Here is a 21001-nt window from a genome sequence, read left to right as displayed (position 1 = left end):
CCTGCTCAACATTTCGTCATTAACACTCATGATGTGATGTTTCCTATGCTAGAAAAAGAGAGTAGCCTGTGAAATTGAGCTTTCTGAAATAACACCGATGCAGTTAATTGTGCTTCTCTCTTTGTGCAACACCTCGCAATAATCAGGAAAGAGGCAAAACCTAGTTATTAAAAAACATATATATATATATCTATATATATATATTTTTTTTTTTTTTTAATCTGGTTAGGTCAGATTTTAACAGAAAAGGCAAAATATGAGGACTGGATACCACAAGGTATTTCTGGAGCAGTTGCTTGCTTTGAAAAATAAAGAACCAATCTGTTGTGCTATAAATCAATATTCAGGGTGGCAAAACAGACTTAGAACAAAAAGATCATATTTGTTCTGAGTTCTGGACACAAATTCTGCCCCAATGACTGGACTGAGTCTCTCCTAACAGAAGCATGCTGATACAAGCTAAAAGTACAGAACAGAGTTTATTTCTTTAATTAGATAAAATGACTTGAAATTAGTGATTTCTTGCTACTATTACACAACAGGCATAAAGCTAGCACCTCATACCCCAAACGAAATTTTCTATTACAGCTATTGTAGCCAAATAAGTTTAAGAAATTTTAACTGCTTTAACGGTTTGAGGAATTACCTGCATCCAAAATGCCTTGTGCCAGGATTGCTCCAAACTTTGCCATAACATCATCATGCTTATCATTGATCACTTTGGAATAGAGCTGTCTGAACTGGCTGACCTGGATAAACAAATAAAAAGAAAAAAAGAGAGAGATTATAAAACTGATTGCATGAGTCAAATATTCTCTCTTTACTGGAAGCATCATGGATTTCTGCACCCTAGGACGACATTCATCTTTTCAATGGCTTTAGTCACTGGTGTTACAAGTCATCCACTAATAATTAATTACAGAGGTTTTCCCACTTGAAGATACCCATATAGCGATTTTAAAATAGTCAAGATGGATGTACGTTTCCAAACCACATTTTGCAGGCCTTACAAGAATAGCCTGAGAATCTCTGGAGAGTCACTGGAATAAAAGACCAACAGATGAGTTTGTAGCAAGAACTACTATATGTTCTAAGGTGCGTGACACCGCGCTTTATTAAATTTCCTCCAACTCCTACTGCTGAAAACTTCAAACCTATTCTGTTTTTCCTGTACAATATTTCTGCTGTATTGATAATTCCCCTATGGTGCATCATTAGCAATTTTTGCTACTGCACCCCTACCTTTAAAGTGAAAAACATTATTGAAAATATTTAATAAAGTAATAGTTTATACCATGGTATGTTCATCACAGTATCTTAAGCACACAGTAGTAAGGGAAATTGCTAAACCTTTGCTTATATTATCATCACTGCTTCAATCACTGGTTCACCAGCTGTTGAAGACACAGAACAGTATCACATCCAACAATATCTAAGGCTTTATCACATATCAATAACTTAATGTCTTTGAATATATATATGTCTTAATGTCTTTGAATATATGCAGTGCAGCAACAATAGAGCTGAAGTAATTTTTATAACTGAAAAAGCAGACCAGGATATCTCAACCTGCAACCTAGTCAAAACCTGGAAAGCTGCACCCCATCCACAGCATGTCTGCAAGAATCTTTTATTCCTCTTCCCTAAATTAATTTTAATCCAGATATCCATGTGACGTTTTGTTTCATACTAAGCCTTCACTTGAAATTTCTTCAGTAAAAGGGTTATCCAACATTGGAACAGGCTGCCCAGGGAAGCAGTTGAGTCACCATCTCTGGAGGCATTTAAGAGATGTGTAGATGTGGCACTAAGTGACATGGTTTAGTGTCGGACTTGGCAGTATTAGGTTGATGATCTTAAAGGTCTTTTCCAACCTAAACGATTCTACGCTGTCCTGGTTCTGGCAGGGATAGGGTTAATTTTCCACAGGCTCTGGCAGGGACACAGGTATTCCACCCCATGTGAGCCATGCCCAGTCTGAGCTGCGGGAGGGAGGGCAGGAAGTCTCGGCTTGGAGCGGGCTGTCCGGTCTCTGACCATAATCGTGTTTGTATATTCCTCTATCCCTGGCATTGTTGTTGTTTTCTTGTTCCCTTTGCTGTTTTGTTAAACTGCCTTTGTCTCAACCCATGAGTTTTACCTTTTTCTTTCTATTCTTCCCCGTACTGGGGAAGCTTGGGAGAGCGGCACGGGGTTCTTTGTTGTCGTCTGAGGCCAAACCACAACATATGCTCAAAAGCAAAGGAGGTCTTTTCAAAAAGTCTCCTTCCAAGATGTCTTAAACAAGCTTCTCCCCGCTACTGGTCCACTTTGTTGCTGGTATCCCAAGTCCTATTCCTAGATCTGCAGGCACAGATGAGAGGACAAACTTCTAGCTCAAGGCAGCAGGGCCAGACACAGCCACCAGAGACACAGAGCAGCTCCTAGTATTGCAAACACAGTTAACGTTTCCAAGTATAAAACCCTAATACGAGACAACCCCCTAGCCCCTTTTCGCATCCAAAGAATATGGGCCTCTCCAGGGATACCAGTGATATTTACTCAGTGACAAACATCTGAGGAAAGGTCCTACCTTTCATTTGTGAAACACACTTAAAGTGTCTGCTGCAGGCAAAGGTGCCAAGCTCCACCACCACCACCAGGAACGTACCCTTGCACGGCCTCCGATGCTCCCAGTGCCCAATTGTGCCAGTGAAGGAGGCTTAAACACTGACTCTGATGACACTCCGTACCCCATCCATGCAGCACACCACAAGCTCCAGAGCTGTCCTGCGGGTGGGCAGCACTGAGCACCAGGAGCAGCCTTCAGAGGCATCACTTCTAGCACGTGGCCTGTCTTGGGGTGCACTGGGGAATCTCAAAGCGCTTACAGAAAGAGTTTTTGCACCCGTGAAAAAAACAACCATTCATATGACTGAGTCAGTGACATGAGACCCGTGCTGAGAATAACATTTTGTTAAACTGGGATTCATCAAGGTAAAAAAAAAAAAGATCAAAACATAACGAAGAGCTGAGGGGATAAATCAAACTGCAGGAGTTTCTCAGCAAAACATGAGATCAGATTCTCCAGTAAAAGCACATCAGAGCCATGACTTAATCCTGCAGCCGAGGTAATGCTAGCAATATATTTTACCACATTTTATGTGTGAATTTTTGACACATAGAAGCTGAGACTTTACCTTTGAGAGATTATGTCTAATGTCTGTGATGGACAGAAGACAGAGGTTGCCTCTCCAACGCACAAGCATTATACCCAAGAGCTGCGACACTGCTTGGCATCCCTAAACACTTAGTGACCACTTAGATTAAGATTGCATGTTTCTGCAAATAGTTCTCAATGCATATTAACTCATCAAACCGTTTAAAAGACAGCTGCCCTGAAGGAACAGACACTCTCCGGTTGATACCTTTCCTGCCTTCGCTCTTTCAGCCACTAACCCAGCTGTACTACTTGTCACCTCAACCCCTTCACCAGTGATGGCATCTAACCTGAAGACATTTAAAGAAATCTGCGACAGTGAAAGACATTATTGACATTCATACAAGTAAATCATGACCTGCTACACACGACTGTATTAACATTACTTTATTTGTTTCACACAAACGGACAGTCTCACAACCATGAAACACCAGAGCAGCCAGCCACTTTTAAAAACAGGAGCAGCGAAGCTGAACAAAACAACACTTCTCTGGTAAAAGCAGGAGGCATTTACTAAAACTGACAGGGGAAAACCAGCAGCTATTTCCATTTTTCAGCCTAAGTCAGTCCAACAATTTGTGTGCTGATACTAGTTCTTTATTCACCAATTCCCCCTTGCATTAAAAAGTTTTTGTCACTAGTCCCTGTTCTCAAAAGCAGGTGACTTAAATTTCCTTGAATTTATTAAAGCTAAGAAAAAGAAGGAACATACATTTTCAGGGCAGCCGCACGGACACACGTGTGGCAGGGAGATACTGCACACACAATACAGGGTTTATTCTGGATATACTGACCAAACTCTGCTCTCGCTTCACTCCATTTATGCTTTTTCACGGTCTCCCGATTTTTATTTATAAAAGCTTACACTGAGGGTTACACGTTTAATATAAATAGTTTGTTTCTTACGCCTGACCTCTTGCACACTGGAAAAATACCTTAGTCTGCATTTGCAACCTGGAAGGTGGCCTCGTGCAGTATCAAGGGCAACCACATGCAGACTAGGTGAACCAAAGCCTTCAGATGTTCCTTGGGACAGACACACAGAGACACCGAAGCACCACATAAAACCATCCCTATGGTTGAGAGCTGAGCAGTAGGATTCCAGTGCCTCCATTTAGAGCACATCATTCCCGTCACTCTGGGCTCAGCTTCTGGGTTCGAAATATTTACAAAAACAGACGGATGTTACAAAGCTCGTTCGGTGGACTGTAATCTGCAATTTACACCGTAATCAAATCCTCAGAGAACGAAACCCTGGGTGAAGTGAGAAGACATTCAGCAGAACTGCTAATGTTCATGCTGGCATCCGAAGTCTGTCGGAGCAGCCTCTCGGGACAGAGGGCAGAAACACCTCTCTCAGGAAAGGCGAGGCAGGGCTGGCAGGGGAAGTCGTGCACCTTCCTTGATTGTGGCTTCTGCCCCTGTGAGCACCTTCTCCCTAATATGCCTTCCATAGGTCCTGCTCACATCTACATTAGTCCAGAGCAGATGAACAAAATACCTGGGCAACAAGCCCATCAGGAACCTACCAGCTGTGGCACCGGGACACCGACAACTGCAAGGGACCAAGGGACAGAAACCTGCCTGCTAAACCTGAGCAGATCAGTTGCCACCTCTCCAGGCAACACGGACAGGTTACAGCAGCGAACCAGCTGAGAGCAGGCGTTCAATGAACAAGTGCTGAACAGCTACAATAAGAAATAGTCCTTATATCCTCTACTTCTTAAAATACAAAATATGTGGTGTCACAGCGAGAGCGTTCTGCTTTCAGATAAATTCTGCATAGATGTGCACCATGAACTGTGGACCACTGCCAACCCTGGAAAACGTATTGAGAAAGTGTGCCCTTGTCAAAGTTTTACTTTAGCATCAGTGGACGCAAAATTGTTCTATGAAAGAGCATGAGGCTACTCCACTTGGCCTCGAGAACCAGGCAAACCGAGATGGCAGAACTGCCTCGACACTCGAATGCAGGGTAGGCCTGCACGCTTATTCAGGCTGTTCCTATAAAGCAAATGCTTCACAGGAGCGGATTTTTGACTGGATCAGGTCCCAGCTGTAAAACCTTCTTTGCTGCTGGGGAAAGCCTGCTTTGGCAGCTCCAGCTGCAGCGGTTCAGGCAGGTATCATCCACACGTGGAGCCATTGTTCCAGCTCTTTGGAGAAAGCAAGAGCGGTACAGACAAAAAAAAATCAGTTCTGCCTTTGCTGTTGGGGCACTCACCTCCTACAGAATGGAGCAAGGTGTCAACAGACAGCTTCACTTTTGTCAGCTGTTGAAGCAAAATCTGCCAGAGTTTGTCTAGTAGAGCCCTTTAATCTGCTACTATTTTTTCTTCAAACCACAGCAACGAGCACATCCCAGACTACTGTATAGGTTTATTTAATATGCTGTGAAACCCACAGGCTCTGTTTCTCTGTGGAAATCTTCAAGCACTTTAAAAATTTTATAGCATTTGGAAATGCTATCAAGAAATTTATTTGAGCGACTTCCAGGAGGAACACTAAGACGTAGGCAGTGACTCATGTCATCTGAACTAACAAAATACACGCACACACAAACACACCATTCTGATAATTAGTGCTGGCCAAAATTACACGCCACTGATTTCAAACAAAGCCAAACGCGCAACCTTGGAAACACTGAGGAAACAACACAGGCTTTAAGAGATGAGAATGAAACAGCACCATTTCCTACCACAAACCCGAGGGGCTGTCATTTATCATTTATAAGGCTGTTTAGCACTTCTCCTTCCACCAGTCAACACCCATGCACATGAAGCCTGTGAGATTGTTAAGAATAAAACTTAATAAACAGTTAACTTAGGGAAACAGTGGCAGGTGATGTGCATGATGCTTTTTGCAAATGCAAGTTCTTAAGAACAAGAGTGTTTGGTAATCTGTTTTTACTAAAACAGGTTTTAGACTGAACATGCAAAGTTTATCTTCCTCAAAAGTTGAAGTTATTCTGCATACACACGCTCTCTTCAAAGAGCATGCGGTATGCAAAAGCATCTAACAGTAACAGACTTACATGAAGGTGTAAGGTGCTCCTAGAATATTGCAAAAATCATTCTGGCATCCTAGCAAGACCTAGCATTTCATCAAAATGTGGGGGGTAATCTGGTCCTGGTTTCTTCACAACATCTTAAGGATAACAGGCTAAGATGACTGAATGAGAATGGATGGAAAGCCTTAACCTTGCTTATTATCTTCTCATTTTGCCAAGATGATTATCCTAACACAAAACCAGGAATAAGTAAATTCAATTCAAGATGTTAGACATGTAGTTTGTCTCCAAAATTGCTGTCTTAATTGCCCTGCAGGTCAGGAATGCATAATGAAGTTGTCATTGATTTCTGTTACAGTGATCTCATCACATCTATAATTTAGGATTCCATTTCACAAAATAAACTTGTTATTGTTTATATCCTGCACTAATATGGTTCTTAAATGTACCAACAGAGGTCAGGAAAATCATGCTGGCTGCACATGGAGGAATTGTGTTTCAACTCCAAAGAGCCCAAATTAGCTTTACACAAGATTTGCTACCCCTCTTGACGCTTAAGCAACTTGCAAGTTCAAGGGACTTCCATATCATGACAATTCTTTATGTAAACTCTTTATTTAAATTTAAACTCTTTAAATTACTCGTTTAAATAAAGAGTGAGCGCAACAAGGAAGATGAGGAATGCAATGGAAAGAAGACAGCAAAGGTGATTCAAAGGCATAGATATACATTCTCCCACAACAAAAATGGTTTCTTTCAAACCAAAATACTTTGATTCTTAAATCAAATCACACAAATATGGCTTGTGGGATATGAAATCCATCACGCTCCTCTCACTCTCACTAGCTGCTTATCCAGCAATGCAAACACTCACATCAGGTTAGACACTTTGGCACACAGTGCTCCAGCATGCCATGTAGGAATCTAATCAGATCAGAACATGTCACTGTAATCCCAAAATGGCTATTTTCTGAACTCTACCCCGTCACATCAGAGTAAAATAATTTTTCTTCAGACTGGCACAGAGCTCCAAAAAAGTTTCCCATGGATAATAAATAACTTAATTGGCAACATATTCCTCAAAATATTCCTTTTACTTTTGAGCAAGAAGCGATGATGGTTCTAGCTAACTTTTGGGGCATTAGAACAAGTAAAATCGGTATTTCTGTATTTAGTTCCTAAATTAGCAGACTATTTCAGGGACTCCTCATTACTTCATAATCTGTAGGTTTTGGGGGGGTTTTTTGTTTGTTTTTTTTTTTTTTTTTTTTTTAATATCTACAGTGCTTCTATGAGTGGGTAACGAATTGCCTTCTGTATCTATATTATGTAACACCACACAAATTTTGGCTCAAAGAGGGCTTCTGGCATAAAGGTTTTTCAGATCCTCTCCCCATTTTAAAACAAGCCACTGAACCCCAGACTATACATCTCAGCCTGTATTTGCTAGCCAACATTTCAATCACCCACTTAACAAGGCCAGGCATTACACACAGCTCTGAACTCGAGGTTACCAGGCCCGTTTGGGGAAAGAGATCTGACTTACGACACACCTCAAATGACCTGTATTTGTGCTAGCTCTTCTCCTGTTTGCGCTTTTCTTTAGGACACACAGATTCTTTCACCAATTATCTCAAAAGTCTCAGATGTCTGACTGATTCACAGCAGTCCGCAATTTCCATCCCAAGAGGATTAGGGTGCTTTGCAAACTAAAATTAATTTATTCTCATAATATCATTTCATAGAAGAAAGAATCATCCTTATTTCTTTCAGGTGGGAAACTGAGGCACAGGGGAGCTATACAACTTTGCCAAAATTAGAGGAGTGAAAAATGATTAAACCTGATCTCCTATACTGAGGGCTGGCATTCCAAGCACCTGACCAAGGAAGAAATGATAAAAACGAGCAGTTTCTTTCTACAGAAAGATAATTCTACTTCACATTACAGAGACTTTGTATCTTAGAAGATGAGGGTATGCAATAGAACTCCAGTGTTCTTCACTGGCTTATTCAGTTGCACTACAATTCTGATAATATAAACACACTCCCAGATTCTGCTCAGTGAAAACTAATGGGTTTTTTTGCCTTTTTTTTTTTTTTCTTTTTTTAAATAATTCAAAGGAACAAACTGTCTGCCAGCAAATTTTCATGTTCCATGACTTGGAAATACCCAAACACCTGTATTTGTAGATTTCCTTCACTGATTTTCCCAAGTAAAATTTTCCACTGGACAAAGAGGTTTTTTTCTTTCTCCCCATCCAAATGCAGTAAAAAAATGGCTGTTTTTATCACAGTTCAACTTCTAAAATGACATCAGTAAAAGCAACCCGTATATGACAGATGAATAGCGAAGCACCAGCTACTGCTCTGCCTCAGCACTCACCAGCGCGGATGAAATGTGGAACCTCAGAGCTTCTATTAATGCGGACTTTTAGTCTGTACAAATGTTTGCATATCCTCATCTGTCATATATTCACAGGGCAATCTATTTTTAAAAGCTAAACACAGCATATGCAATCCCTTTTGCCTTCTGAGCAACTCCATTAAAAAAAAAAAAAGTATTCGCTACAAAGCCACTAAGCCATTTCAGACTGTAGAAATTGTTTCACCTGAAAGGTGTAAGACTAGCTACTAAGGAAACATAGTTATAACAGGACTTCCCTGCACCCTGACCACATCCAAAACTAAATTCACTATCACAAAAACCGACTTCTTCACTACGCAATGGTGTTCACGTAAATCATGAACATACAGGAGTACATGTTAGTGGAAGACAGTCACTTTTGTATCATTATAAGATGCTTTTAGACCTTTTAAGAAAGACTGTTTATTCTCATAACACCTAGAGTGGAAACGCTGTGATCTATCAGGCATGTTTCAATCAGCGTGCATCGCTCCCCCGTTCAAAACTGCACGCTCTCATCCGTGCAGGAGCTTCCTGCTGTGCATTCACCTCTGGCTCTTTACGAGGCACGTACACTCTCTTGCCAATGCTCACGTGCAGTGCCAAGCACCAAAGATTTGGCATCCAAGACTATTTTTCCGTCTAACAAGCTGGTATGTAAGGTACGCCACGTTACCTTTGGGCAGGTAATCTCAGTCTGCTGGATCATGATAAGGGCAGATGCAATCAGAGCTCCTTGACGTACATAATTCACAGGATCATTTGTCATCGGCTCAAGCAAATTAATTGCTTCCTAAAAAAAACCAAGAAATAAGCAATTGCAAAGTTAATACTATTATTTTTAGTATCCCAGGATTCAGTACTCTAATGGAAGGTTACCAGATGGATGCTATCAGATATACTTTTTAACATATTTTGCCTGTTCTTGGTAAATGAACCAGAAATCTGTGGATTCTCATAAATCAGGAAGAAGAAAAAAAAAAACCAACACAAAAACCAAGTGATGGATGGAACAAGATCTACCTGCAGAAACAGGGTAACAAATAAACAATAGTTGTTATAAGCAACAGAGGCATTCAGCACATTAGAACTACTGACATGTCTTAAATAGTATGCATAAATTACTCGTACACTTTCTTTGCCGTTCTTTCCAACAAAATACATCAGCGTTACCTTCATTTTCTGCGTAAGAAACAAATGAACCAGAGATACCATATAGAACATGTTGGAGGTTATAAAATAGATGGTAAAACGATTCAGGTCCCAAATTCTTGGCCTTACACTTTATTGTTAGAACCTGTAACATTTAGCATCACATGAAAGCGCTCATTTCAAACCTACATCAAGTGAGGCTGCCTTGGAGCAGCCATACAGTAAATCTAGGTTTTGAAAACATTTCAAAACGCGCTAGTGGTTCTTCAAATTCAGTAATTTCCCAGCTAAGCACAGCAGGAACATGATCCACGATGATCTATCAGTAAGCATTCCTTTCAATGCAGTCTTTGATTATGAAAGGCTATAAGAGAGTCTATTGTAATAAATGCTGCTTAGATGTACCCAAGACCAGCATGTGCAATTTGCAGGTAACTCGACTAAATCATCTCTTTAGGCACATTTTTTAATTTCCATTTTCAGTTCTGCCACTTCACAAGCCATGACTTAAACATACATAGAATTACCACAGACACAAATTCATTTCTAACCATACAAGGTCCTCAGCGTACATTAGACAGGACAACTGAGCTCATCTAAACTCCCTGCTGCCAAAATGAGAACCCTCTCTGTCCTCAACTTCCTTCCAGCTATCCAGCCTCTTCCCTTTCCCTGTGCCAGCTGCAGCCTTTGTCTCACCTCTCAATGAGCTTTTCCAGCTCAATAATTCAAGAGAGAGCTGTTCCCTTTTTCGTTGTTGCTACCTGGGTCAGTTTTCTGTGAGTTTGTGTCTGAATCGGCTCACTACGGAGCTGGACATGAGGCAAAGCAAAAGGTGTCAGGAGTAACCAAGACTACCCATTTCAACAGTTTTAAGTGGGCTCAGCCGGCCTTCACATCTAAGCGGAATAAACCTTAGATAGCGGTTGGTACAGCCATGCGCTGCACAGATAAATTTGGTCTGTGGCAATACAGGGGGGCTCTCCAAAAGCACTCTGAAATGGCATGAAATGGCAAGCTGTTAGATAGTCTTTGGAACAGGAGAGATAACAGTTTGACAACCACCCAAAGCAGCTCAAAAAGCTCTTTTGATCTATTATGTGATCTTTTGATGACGGAAGTCGGACAGAATCACTTGGCAATCTCTTGCACGGAGCTCTCCTGTCCATACTTAAGCTGAGGACATGCAGCTGAGTGCGTCAGTCTCCCAGCACAGACTCCTCTCAGTGATATTTTTGTCATGGTGAGGGACTTTTAAAAACAAGCTGATTTTATACCAAAGACCATTTCTAAGAACCGCTTCTAGAATCGTATCATGCCTTCGCTTAGACTGCTTTTGCAAATGGAGCTATCTTGGAGGCTGTGCTTCTGCACCTGAAGGTGACTCATTCACTCTTTGGCATGAATTCAATACCATGTATGGAACATCCACTATGATAAAAAGCTGAACCTTCCAATCTCCAAAGTTGAATATATTTGGGCCTTCAAAACCTATTAATATAAGCTGTGGAAGACATGCCTGCGTATAATCAGATGGTTTAGGTCTTTATCACGCAATGTATCTGGAAATAAAACAGACTACTTTGTGTGACTAAAAGCATTTCCACTTAAATCAACTTGTCAGATGCAGTAGGATAAAAATAATTAGCTCCTTGATTCCACCTTCCACTTGAGAATAAAGCAACCTGGATAAAAATAGGACTTTCAGTTTGCTTTCAAGTCACGTGCTTTAGATACTAAAGATGGCAGGCAGCGCATGTCAGCATTCTGTGCATTTCACAACGCAAGTGACATGCTGGGAAGCACTCACTTGCAAAAGCCACAGACCGAGTGTTTAATACTAGCTGAGGAAGGGATCATAGTGATAAGCATGAGATTTATCAAAGACTTGGAAGCATGAAATATTACTTCCACAGGGACAGTCTGTGCACCCGTTTTGAAGCTGTGATTCAGTACCACTACAGATTATATACATATGTGGGTGAAGTAAGAAGCTTATCCCCAAGTTTACTTCCTGCTCGTCCCAATGAGCACTCAATTCCCACAGCAGAAGTGGCAACCCTTCTCCTATAAAAGGTCCTTGCTATCATCTGTGAGAATTATCCTTCACTGACACTTACAAAGTGAGAATAAAATTTACTGGCTGTGAATTACACACCTGAAACTACTGCAAATTTAATTTAAGTTCATTGCACTTGGCTTTACTACATGGATGTTCCATGAATTGTGTATCACAGAAAAGAAGAAAGGAGCTAGAAGTTATGCAAAACACCTGCTGTTTTTCCTGTCACTGGCACCCCCTTGTTCCCCCTAGAGCAATCCATAAAAGATCAATTCCAAGGGCAAAGGAGTATTGATTTTGGAGTACTGAACACACATTTAAACTTCGGTGGCAACTTGACAGTAAGAAACTCTAAGAAAAGTTTTTAAGACAAAATTCCAAGAATGTCGCGGTAATATATAAAAACATTCTTCTACTTTATCTATTCTGTACAAGCAGGAAAAGAATCTCTATGCCCAGGACAGTTAAAGAATCTAAAGCAGTACTGCTGTGCTCCAGCTGGCTAGCAGTGTACGTGTGCGAGAAATCTGATCTCTATGAGTGACGTTTCCGCACAAATGTCTCTGTGGCAGGAGAGAGCAGAACCAGTCTTGGCAACAGATGCTTCTGGTCCTCACCTTGTTTCCAGTGCCCGCACAGCAGATACCCAAAGCCATGGCAGCCCCATAACGCACATGGGGATTGTAGCTCTCTGACAGCAAAGAAACCACGCTCGGACACTGCTCAGGAGTCCTAAAGAAAGGCAAAAAAAGAATGTTGTTTACAATTATTGTTCTTCAAAATACAGAGACTTCACTCTGTTCACACTGGAAAATTTGAAGTTCTCCTTCCACACTGTATGTTTGGCATTTCTCAAAATGCCACCAGAGGGGTGAACAAATGGACTAAGAGGAGGACAAGCAAGTGCACAAATGAATAACCTTCCCTATCACTGCAGGTATCACACACAGTTCCCACTACTAAAGTCTTCCTTTTTAGTGCATATTTTCTGCCTTTAAAAGACTACCCAGCAGAATGACGTCTCTATTGAGATTTTTATGTCTAGAAATCATGCTGTTGTGACAGACTCCACTAGCAGAGGTTTACTCTCCATGAGACACACAGTACTAAATCTCCCATCAGCAGACACAAACCCCAGCTCCAGTAGTCAATCGACCTTCAAGGTTGGTGGGTCCCAACCTCCCTTTCACAATCACTGCTTCTGCTGACTCCTCCTCACCCCCGCCTACTGCTCTAAACCAAAGCGTGTGAGGAAATGCCGGTAGAAAACACATTTCCAAGCAGTTTATCAGCAACGTCTACTGTTGTCTCTTTGCAGGATCATGCTGTGATGTTGCTGCCTTTTAGGAGGTCTGAAATGGGAGTACAGGCTCCGTGCCTCGCCACCTGGGAACCCGTGTCCTGTTGGTCATTACAGCAACAGAACTCCTAGCCCAGTGCTGCGGGAGATGAAAGGGAACCCTTAGTTTCCTATAGCAAGAAGCACATGTTGCTAATGCAAACAGCCTTATGACGTTGCTAATGAATGCAGTCTTGTGAATATTGTGTATTTCTGAAGCAGGGCAGAACTCACAGGTGCAGATGTATTCATTTCCATCCTGTCTTTGTAGTCATATTTATGACTCCGTTAATTTTGATGCCACACAAACCACTTCATAGTATCGTGCACTGCCAATTTCAGCATTTCTAATGCAGCAAAGGCAAAATTATTTGTAGAATAAGCATCTCTGCATCAGGCAAGATGCATTCTGAACTCATAGGCATTGCAAGCACATCCATCACAACTAATCTGTTAAATTTACCCAATGTCATGACACCATTAACACAAGAGCAACGCAGGAACGCAGTTGGCAAGTACATGCTCGTGAAAAAGAAAGATGGGAAACTACCAATTGCAAGTGATTTAATCATGTCTGTTTTCAAAGTGCACGTCATCTGGTTATCCACTCCATCTCACTCTGTCTTGCAGCCCAGACTAGCTTTTTAACTGTCACATTCACAATCCTAAAAGCAGTTCTTGCAAGCCGTTTACTTTGACTATAAACTGATTTCAGGCTGAAACGAACAAAGGCTGAAACATACAAAGGAAGAGCCAAGAACGCCTTAGTTTTAGCTTCCCTTCTTACGTTTGCTATACTGAAAGATGGAGGTTGGAGGGTGGCAGCAGCACCGGTTGTACACAGGAATAACTGCATCATGTAGGATTCATTAAGTGTCTATCAAAGCACTCAGCAACTCAAGAGGTGGAAAAACCATTACAGAGTATGCTCCAGCATTGGTTTTATTTCAATGAATACCCGAATCATAGAAGAACGACCTTAAGCAATTATCTTGTTCATTCCTTTCTTTCATTGTGACTGGGGACAGAAGACATGCTCATATAACCACACACATACTTCAGTTATACTCTACACATAAAATCAGTTAATTTCTACTCTAGCTATTATCTCTTCCTATTTTAACACTTTCCCATAGTCTCCTCTGATAACTAGTCCTAAACACCTCTTTGCACTATTCTCTTCTGCTCCAGTTGATCGCAGACAGGCAGCACCACCACAAAGGCTCCAGTGCTCCTCCAGAACTGCTGAAGGGACCCAAAGGCACCCAGGTTTCAGAGGGTACTCAACCCCTCAGCACTAACGGCTGCAAGTACCCAGATCTCCTACCTCACCCCTGCTTCCAACAGTCTGTTTCTTTACAAGTTTTCTTAAAACATCTGTGTGGGGAAAGAATCCCTTCTACTACCACCACCACCTTACAAAAAAAAAAAAACCAAACCCTCCAAACAGCATCAAAAAACCCCAAAACACATAAAAGAAGAGAAGAACAAACACAAAGTTGCTGGAAACTCTGCCGCCTCTAAGATGCAGCTGAGATGACAAATTTTAAGAAAGGGGGAAGAGCTAGGAAATGGAATGATTCTGTTCTGCAAGCAAGCAGTAGAAGTGAAGACTATAAACTAAAAGACACATTTAAAACTACCTGTCAGTCTCTTGCTCAAATAACAGCTTGGATGCTGACAATGTTTTTTTAAAAAATGAGCTGATGTGGAGACCAGGAGTCACAAATCCCATAATAAATGAGCCCAAGCATTCAGCTGCACAGAAGACTTCAGCTCTTGCACAAAGACTCTTAACACCTTTGTGTTTGCTTTACTTCAGCAAATGTTAAACAGGCAGATTGTGAGCCAGAGAAGAGAAAAACATCTTCTAGCAAAGATGAGATTACTTTGAAGCATTAATCATTAAATTCCTGTTCAGAAAGCTGGATTTTATAGAATCATTAACTTGGATACATCTTTGTGTCTGAAGGCTCAGAAGTTCCAACACAGTTTTTATTATAAAATCAGGATTAGCATACGCTAATTGATTTTGGAATTCTTAGCCAGGTTTACTTTATTTGTGGCCATTGCTTTAAACACTTTTATCTCAAATCTATCCATAAAGCGGTCAAACATTTTGACGGGAGCATTCTGTAAATCTACTTTGGGAGTTAAAGCTATGTAAGGGGTTCACCACTTTTCCTGGTAATGCAGCCTTCTCAAAACCACAATCTTCAAAAATTGTCTTCCCACGTAATGAAGAACTAGAAGGCAGAACCACAAGTGGGCTGAGGAAGTGAAAGAATCTTGTAAAAATGCTTATCAGAGGGACAGGACTTCAGTACATGAGAGCACTGCTGGCATCAATGCTTAAGCAATAACATTTGCTTGCTCGCTTTATTGCTGAGGCACTTTATGTAAAGTCCTACACACTCTTGCCAAAGGCTAGCCCATATAAACCCAAAGCCACACTTAATAAAATACATAAAACGCAAAACAATTCTGTCAAGTAACCAAAAGAAAAATTAAAAAGCCCTCAATAAGCAGTTACAGGCTGCAGTCGTGCTCCCGTGGCATTACTTCCAACTGGTAACCCAGTTGGGGAACATGTTTAAAATATGACTACGTTCTCCTGCCGCTGGCTTTCACCCCTCACTTAGAGGGGCTGAGTTGACATTCTGCACAACGGAGGGGATGTCCTGCTGCTGATGGAGGAACCTTCCACTTCACTGCTACCAAGCCCCACGCTGGTTCCCAAAGCAAGTCCACCCCTCTGTTGTGCTGAATCAATGTGGTTACCGAGTAGAAACCTCTGGTGGGAGAGGGAGAGAAGTAATGAAGAGTGTGAGAAAACTTAAAAACAGTACTAAAAAAAGATAAATGGTTTATCAGAAGTCACACTCAGCAACAGGCTACTCTTAGTCCTAATACGGACATCTGTTGTTACTACAAGTTAAACATAGAAGATAGTATCACATGAAATACCAGAATAACATCTGGAGATTTAGTGGCAGAAGTTTAATCTCCAGACACAATTCCCACCCCCCCCCCCCCCTTAAAAGTCACAGTCTAAACCAAGAGTATATTTAATATATTTTGAGAACAGAAGCAACGTACCATAGTCCTCTAGTCTGACCTTCCCATAACACAGTCCAGTAATTTCATCTAAACTTTCCTACATTAAAGACCAAAGCATGTCTCTAAACTGGGCTGGATATCTTCGAAAGATAGGCAATGACGATTTTTAAAAAAACAAATTATTTTTAATGCACTGGTTCCTTCCTTTTTTCCTAACACTGGTTTTGCTCAAGCAGTTTGCTTTTGCAATTATATTTCACTACAACAGCAAAACAACAACAAAAGAACGGCCTGATTATTTCCTTCATTTTAATCTGAAAATTGCTCAACTGCTCCTACATAAGCCATCAGAACACAGACGTCAGTGACCCCAGACCCACACAAAAAAAACCAACATCACAACTAGCTTGAACTTTGTTCTGTGACCAGGAAACTAAATGAATCAAGAAGCCAAAAAAGCCTAAAAGTTTCTTCTATAGGACTTCAACACATTAGTCAGCCACAGCTTTGTTTCCACCCTACACCAGGGTAAATTCTACTGTTGTGACACATGGGCCGCAGATGAAGGACTTCCTCCAAGATCCAGTTTGGTTTGTTTCAGAAGTCATAAACAAAACCATAAAGAAAAATAAAGATGCACCAAGACAGCAACGAGAGATTCTCAGCAAAACGTAATAGCTAGAATTTTATTAGTTTTACTCACCAACTGGTTGCTCTCAAAACCTCCACGAGAAACAAACACCCTACGCAGCTAAGGATTTTGATTTTCATGGAAACCAGAACCAGAGAGAAAACAAAGGAGCTGCCCAACTCTTGCCCAATTACCTTAGCCCTAGCCTCAACTTTGATCTCATTCCTGGGGATGTTCATCTCCTGGATATAATTAAATATAAGTGACATATTTAAATACATATAAATGTTATACTCTCGCTATAAAAGCTGATACTTAGCTTGTTAAGTGCCCTAGAATTTCTAAGAAACCAAAGAAAGTTTTGGATTCTTCAATTACTTCCAAAGAGATAGGAATGAAAGTTTTTCTTAAGCCTCCATTGCAGAAATTCACAAAATAAACCCCAAGCTGTTGACTGTTACTAACATCGACTAATATGAACAAACCCCATCAGCTGGACAGAGAAGGCAGTCACTTTTCTTTTCAATCCATGATGTTGACCGTGGAAAGCTCACCATAGTTTGCAGAGAGCCCTAAAATTGTATTTCCTTTTCACCACAAGACATTTCTTACCGTAGCATTATTAGGAATCTGTAAGAAACCTAAACTGGGTGTTTTTTTTTCTGAAGCTAATTACAACGGCAACATCTGCAGATACTGTAATTCTTAGTAGGCTTTGCCTATGAGAGCCTTATTGGGCTACTGTAAATTGAGGAATACTGTTAGGTACATCAACTGTTTAATAATCCACTGTTATCTTTTTTTTTTCCCCCAAGAGGCATGCAACAACACAAGACAAATTAAAAACTTGAATTGCCATATCTTGAAGCATATTCCGCTTAGTTTCTTAGATCACAGCCCAGTTAGAATCACATCCAAGTACCTTTGCTCAGTTAATCTCCAATTCTGTAAGTTGCACATCTTGAAGGTTAGAGGACTATTGCCATTTCTCTTTATATTTCAGCAATATTTAAATATTAAACCCTGCAAATGTATGTAAGGTAGCATCAATAAGTAAATAAACAGAATACTGAAAATGAACCATCACACAGGTCTTCTGATTCAGACTAAAAATGGAAGCATCTGAAGCATCACTAACACACTTTTTAGTCTAAATATTTAAGGACTTTACAACTCATTGAAAAATGAAATGTCAGAGAATTAAAGAACAATGTCAAATATATCTTTTAAATTCCTCATTAAGCCTCTCCAGTCATATTTCAAAAGATTCTAAATATTTATGACTTTCTAAACTCTCGGACATGAATTAATCATTTGATATAGAACTATTTCCACAAGTTGCTTCGGTAGTGCAGTGACAGATAAAAAAAGAAAAGCTTAACAGACGTTTCATTTCATCCACGAATGAGTTATTAAAGGAGGAACGCAGATATCTAATTGCACAATTTGCAGTCATTTCTGAAGGGGGTGTGTGTAGCAGAGGGGAGAAAACACAGAAGATGGAAAACCTGCAGAGAAAAATGCAACAAACTGACATATTTTGGTGTAGACTAAGCATGAGTATAAACCCCATCTCCTCTCCCGTCCTCTCGACAAGAAGGATCCAAACTATTGCTGTGCCAGGAATTCACTCCATCTATCTCATGTGCAATACAGCCTCCTCCTCCACAATGTTCTTCTCTGAAATGCCTCCTGGTTGCCTAAGCAAGAGCTGCTGAAGAATGAGAACTTCTAGGAGGCCTCCCACTGTCAGGAGGCTGAGGCCGAGTGCTGCCAAGAGGCACAGCAGATGATCCTGAGGGACAAGCACCGACTGAACAACACTGTCACCAGTGTCAGCTCACGTCTAATGTAGACGTGGCTCTATTCAAATAAAATAGTATTGGCAATTTAAAAACAGAAATAACAGCAAGAGGTGGGGAAAAAAAATAATATCTATGCATGGTCCAAATATGCTGGTTACGGTGGACCAAGAGTGGGATCTAGCCAGATTTAAGGTTTATCATCATTAACACAGGAGTGGAGCTGCACATGGGGGCAGAGCAGAGACCTGCACAAAAAACCTGGCCAGAAGCAGGCAGTGAAGAACCTGCTGCAGATCTGTAATAGATACAAAAGAGCATGCGTTTCTCAGAAATTATTAAAACCTGGGAAAGTTCAAAAAAAACACCACAAAAGGCAGGTAAGTTTTCTAGCCATCTGAAATGAAACAATGCACCAATTAGGTATATATGCTATGCAAGCCTACACGCAACTAAACTCTTAATCATCTTCCTCTGCAAGTTCCTCAGAAAACTCTGTTCTCATCTGTATTTAAAAAAAGAAATAAAAATCATTTCCTTTTCAATTAGATATGAATGCGTTTATACAGCTTTCATCAGAGCAATCTGCAGGCAACAGTACAGCTTTCAGCTGGTGCTTCGTCAAGGTGCCTCCCCCCTCCCGATTTATTTAATTTAGCCTTTCCAGTGGCTATAGAGATGATTTTGTCATATAAATGACTGACATTATAACATCCACTGAGGCATTCCAGAGAAGTGGGGACACTTGATTTTCACTTTGAGCAAACCAACTCTTTACTGCAGAAGCCAACAGTGAAGCTTCTCGGGCTGTAAGATCTGTGAAGAAAATTTATAAACAGGTAATACAGAAGTCAAGTTGACAAAATTACACTTCTGTAACTCTGATACTTTCCCCGCACTGAAGTGATTGAGGGGTGGTGTCTACTATGCTGTGAAAGAGAAAATGTGAAAAGTAAAAAAAAAAATAAATAAGCCTCTTTCAAGATAACGCTTAAGCTCCAACGCAGGCTTGCATCAGTAACTGATGCTGATGATTAACAGATGGTACTGATAGATGCATTGCCTATTTTTTTCCCCACAACTTTTAATTCCGTTCTTTAAATTCAGAGATGTGACGTGAAGATCTGCACGTGACATACACGCACAAGTAGACCACTGAAGTTAAAGGATTAATCTATCTTTTACTATACTTTGGTGGTTTTACGCTGGAACATTTTTTTTTTCCGTTTATGATGCAGACATACTGCCAATAGCTCCATCTCCAGAAAACAGTAATAATTCCAGCCACCTTTCACCAAGGAAAAAAATAGCTCAAGTGTCAATGTTGAAGGAAAACAAGCTTCATCTGTACAATAAGAAAGAGTGAACACTGGCTGCATTTAATCCGATGGAAATTTTGGTAAAGACTTCAAGTACAGTTAGATTGACACCCAGAGAGACTTCAAGATTTATAAAATAAAACAGAAGTCGATAAGACATAGTTGAACTTCAGGAAAATTGAATCCAAATGTTCATTAGCCCAATACAGTATTGCCTTCTCTCGATTTCTGCTTTTTTTTGTGTTTTCACATGCTCTGTTCTCTCGGTACTGTCAGGGTTGACAATGGAGAGGTGGTCAGATAAGGAAACAGAATTACCACAGCTGGATTGATCTTTATTACCTAATATATACTTTTCTGAAGAAGAAAAGATATCAAAAGTCAATTGCAAATGAATATGGCATGGAATCTCACCAAAGGTTTACTCTAAACAGGAAAAATAAGGAACAAGTGAAAACTACTTTGCTGGAAATTCTATTGTATAATCTGAACACAAGTCTTTCTATTAATTTCTGGCAGCAGCTTTCTCTTTTTGGCCCCAAAGTAGCTGTAGCCTAAAGATATGAATGCTTTTAAATTTTTTTTTTTTTTAAACAAATATAAGGTGATTCACAGTTCACTGAGAACCCAATTCCCTGCTCAAGCCTGGTGAGCACTAGCAATTCATGGAATGTAATGGCTGGTGACACACAGAGGGTCAGACCATGATCTCATGGTCTCTTCTGGCCTTAAACTCAAGGACCCTCTTACACAGTTGTCCAGCTAATGCCCTTGGAAGTGAATTCTATTTCCATTTTAATGTGGAACTATAAGACATACATGCATCTGACCAAAAGTTGGAAGGTAACAGAAGAGAATACTCATGATAATAAAAAGCAGCTGCATGAAGAAAGATTTAAAGTAACAGTGCACACACTTAAAATAGCGTGCTAGACAATCCTTTTATAGAGTTAGTCCAGAAAAAAAAACCCAACAACCTGGAGTGTCTACAGGGCAGCAGAAGTTTTTAGGGTTAACTGTGCT

The 21001-nt window shown here is 40.5% G+C and overlaps 1 protein-coding gene across 1 annotated transcript in view; it reads right to left on the bottom strand.

The window, feature by feature from the left end:
• PSMD1 (proteasome 26S subunit, non-ATPase 1) overlaps nt 1-21001 on the bottom strand; it is a 74667-nt gene that overhangs the window by 13933 nt on the left and 39733 nt on the right. The window contains exons 17-19 of the mRNA XM_054204788.1: nt 12445-12559; nt 9290-9406; nt 647-749 (exon numbers count right to left, since the gene is read on the bottom strand). Of these exons, the coding sequence (XP_054060763.1) occupies nt 647-749; nt 9290-9406; nt 12445-12559 (335 nt within the window). The remainder of the gene's footprint in view (nt 1-646; nt 750-9289; nt 9407-12444; nt 12560-21001) is intronic.

The sequence above is a fragment of the Rissa tridactyla genome, chromosome 6, assembly GCF_028500815.1.
Source record: "Rissa tridactyla isolate bRisTri1 chromosome 6, bRisTri1.patW.cur.20221130, whole genome shotgun sequence".
Classification (NCBI taxonomy): Eukaryota; Metazoa; Chordata; class Aves; order Charadriiformes; family Laridae; genus Rissa; species Rissa tridactyla.
This window is presented reverse-complemented; position numbering and strand designations above follow the sequence as displayed.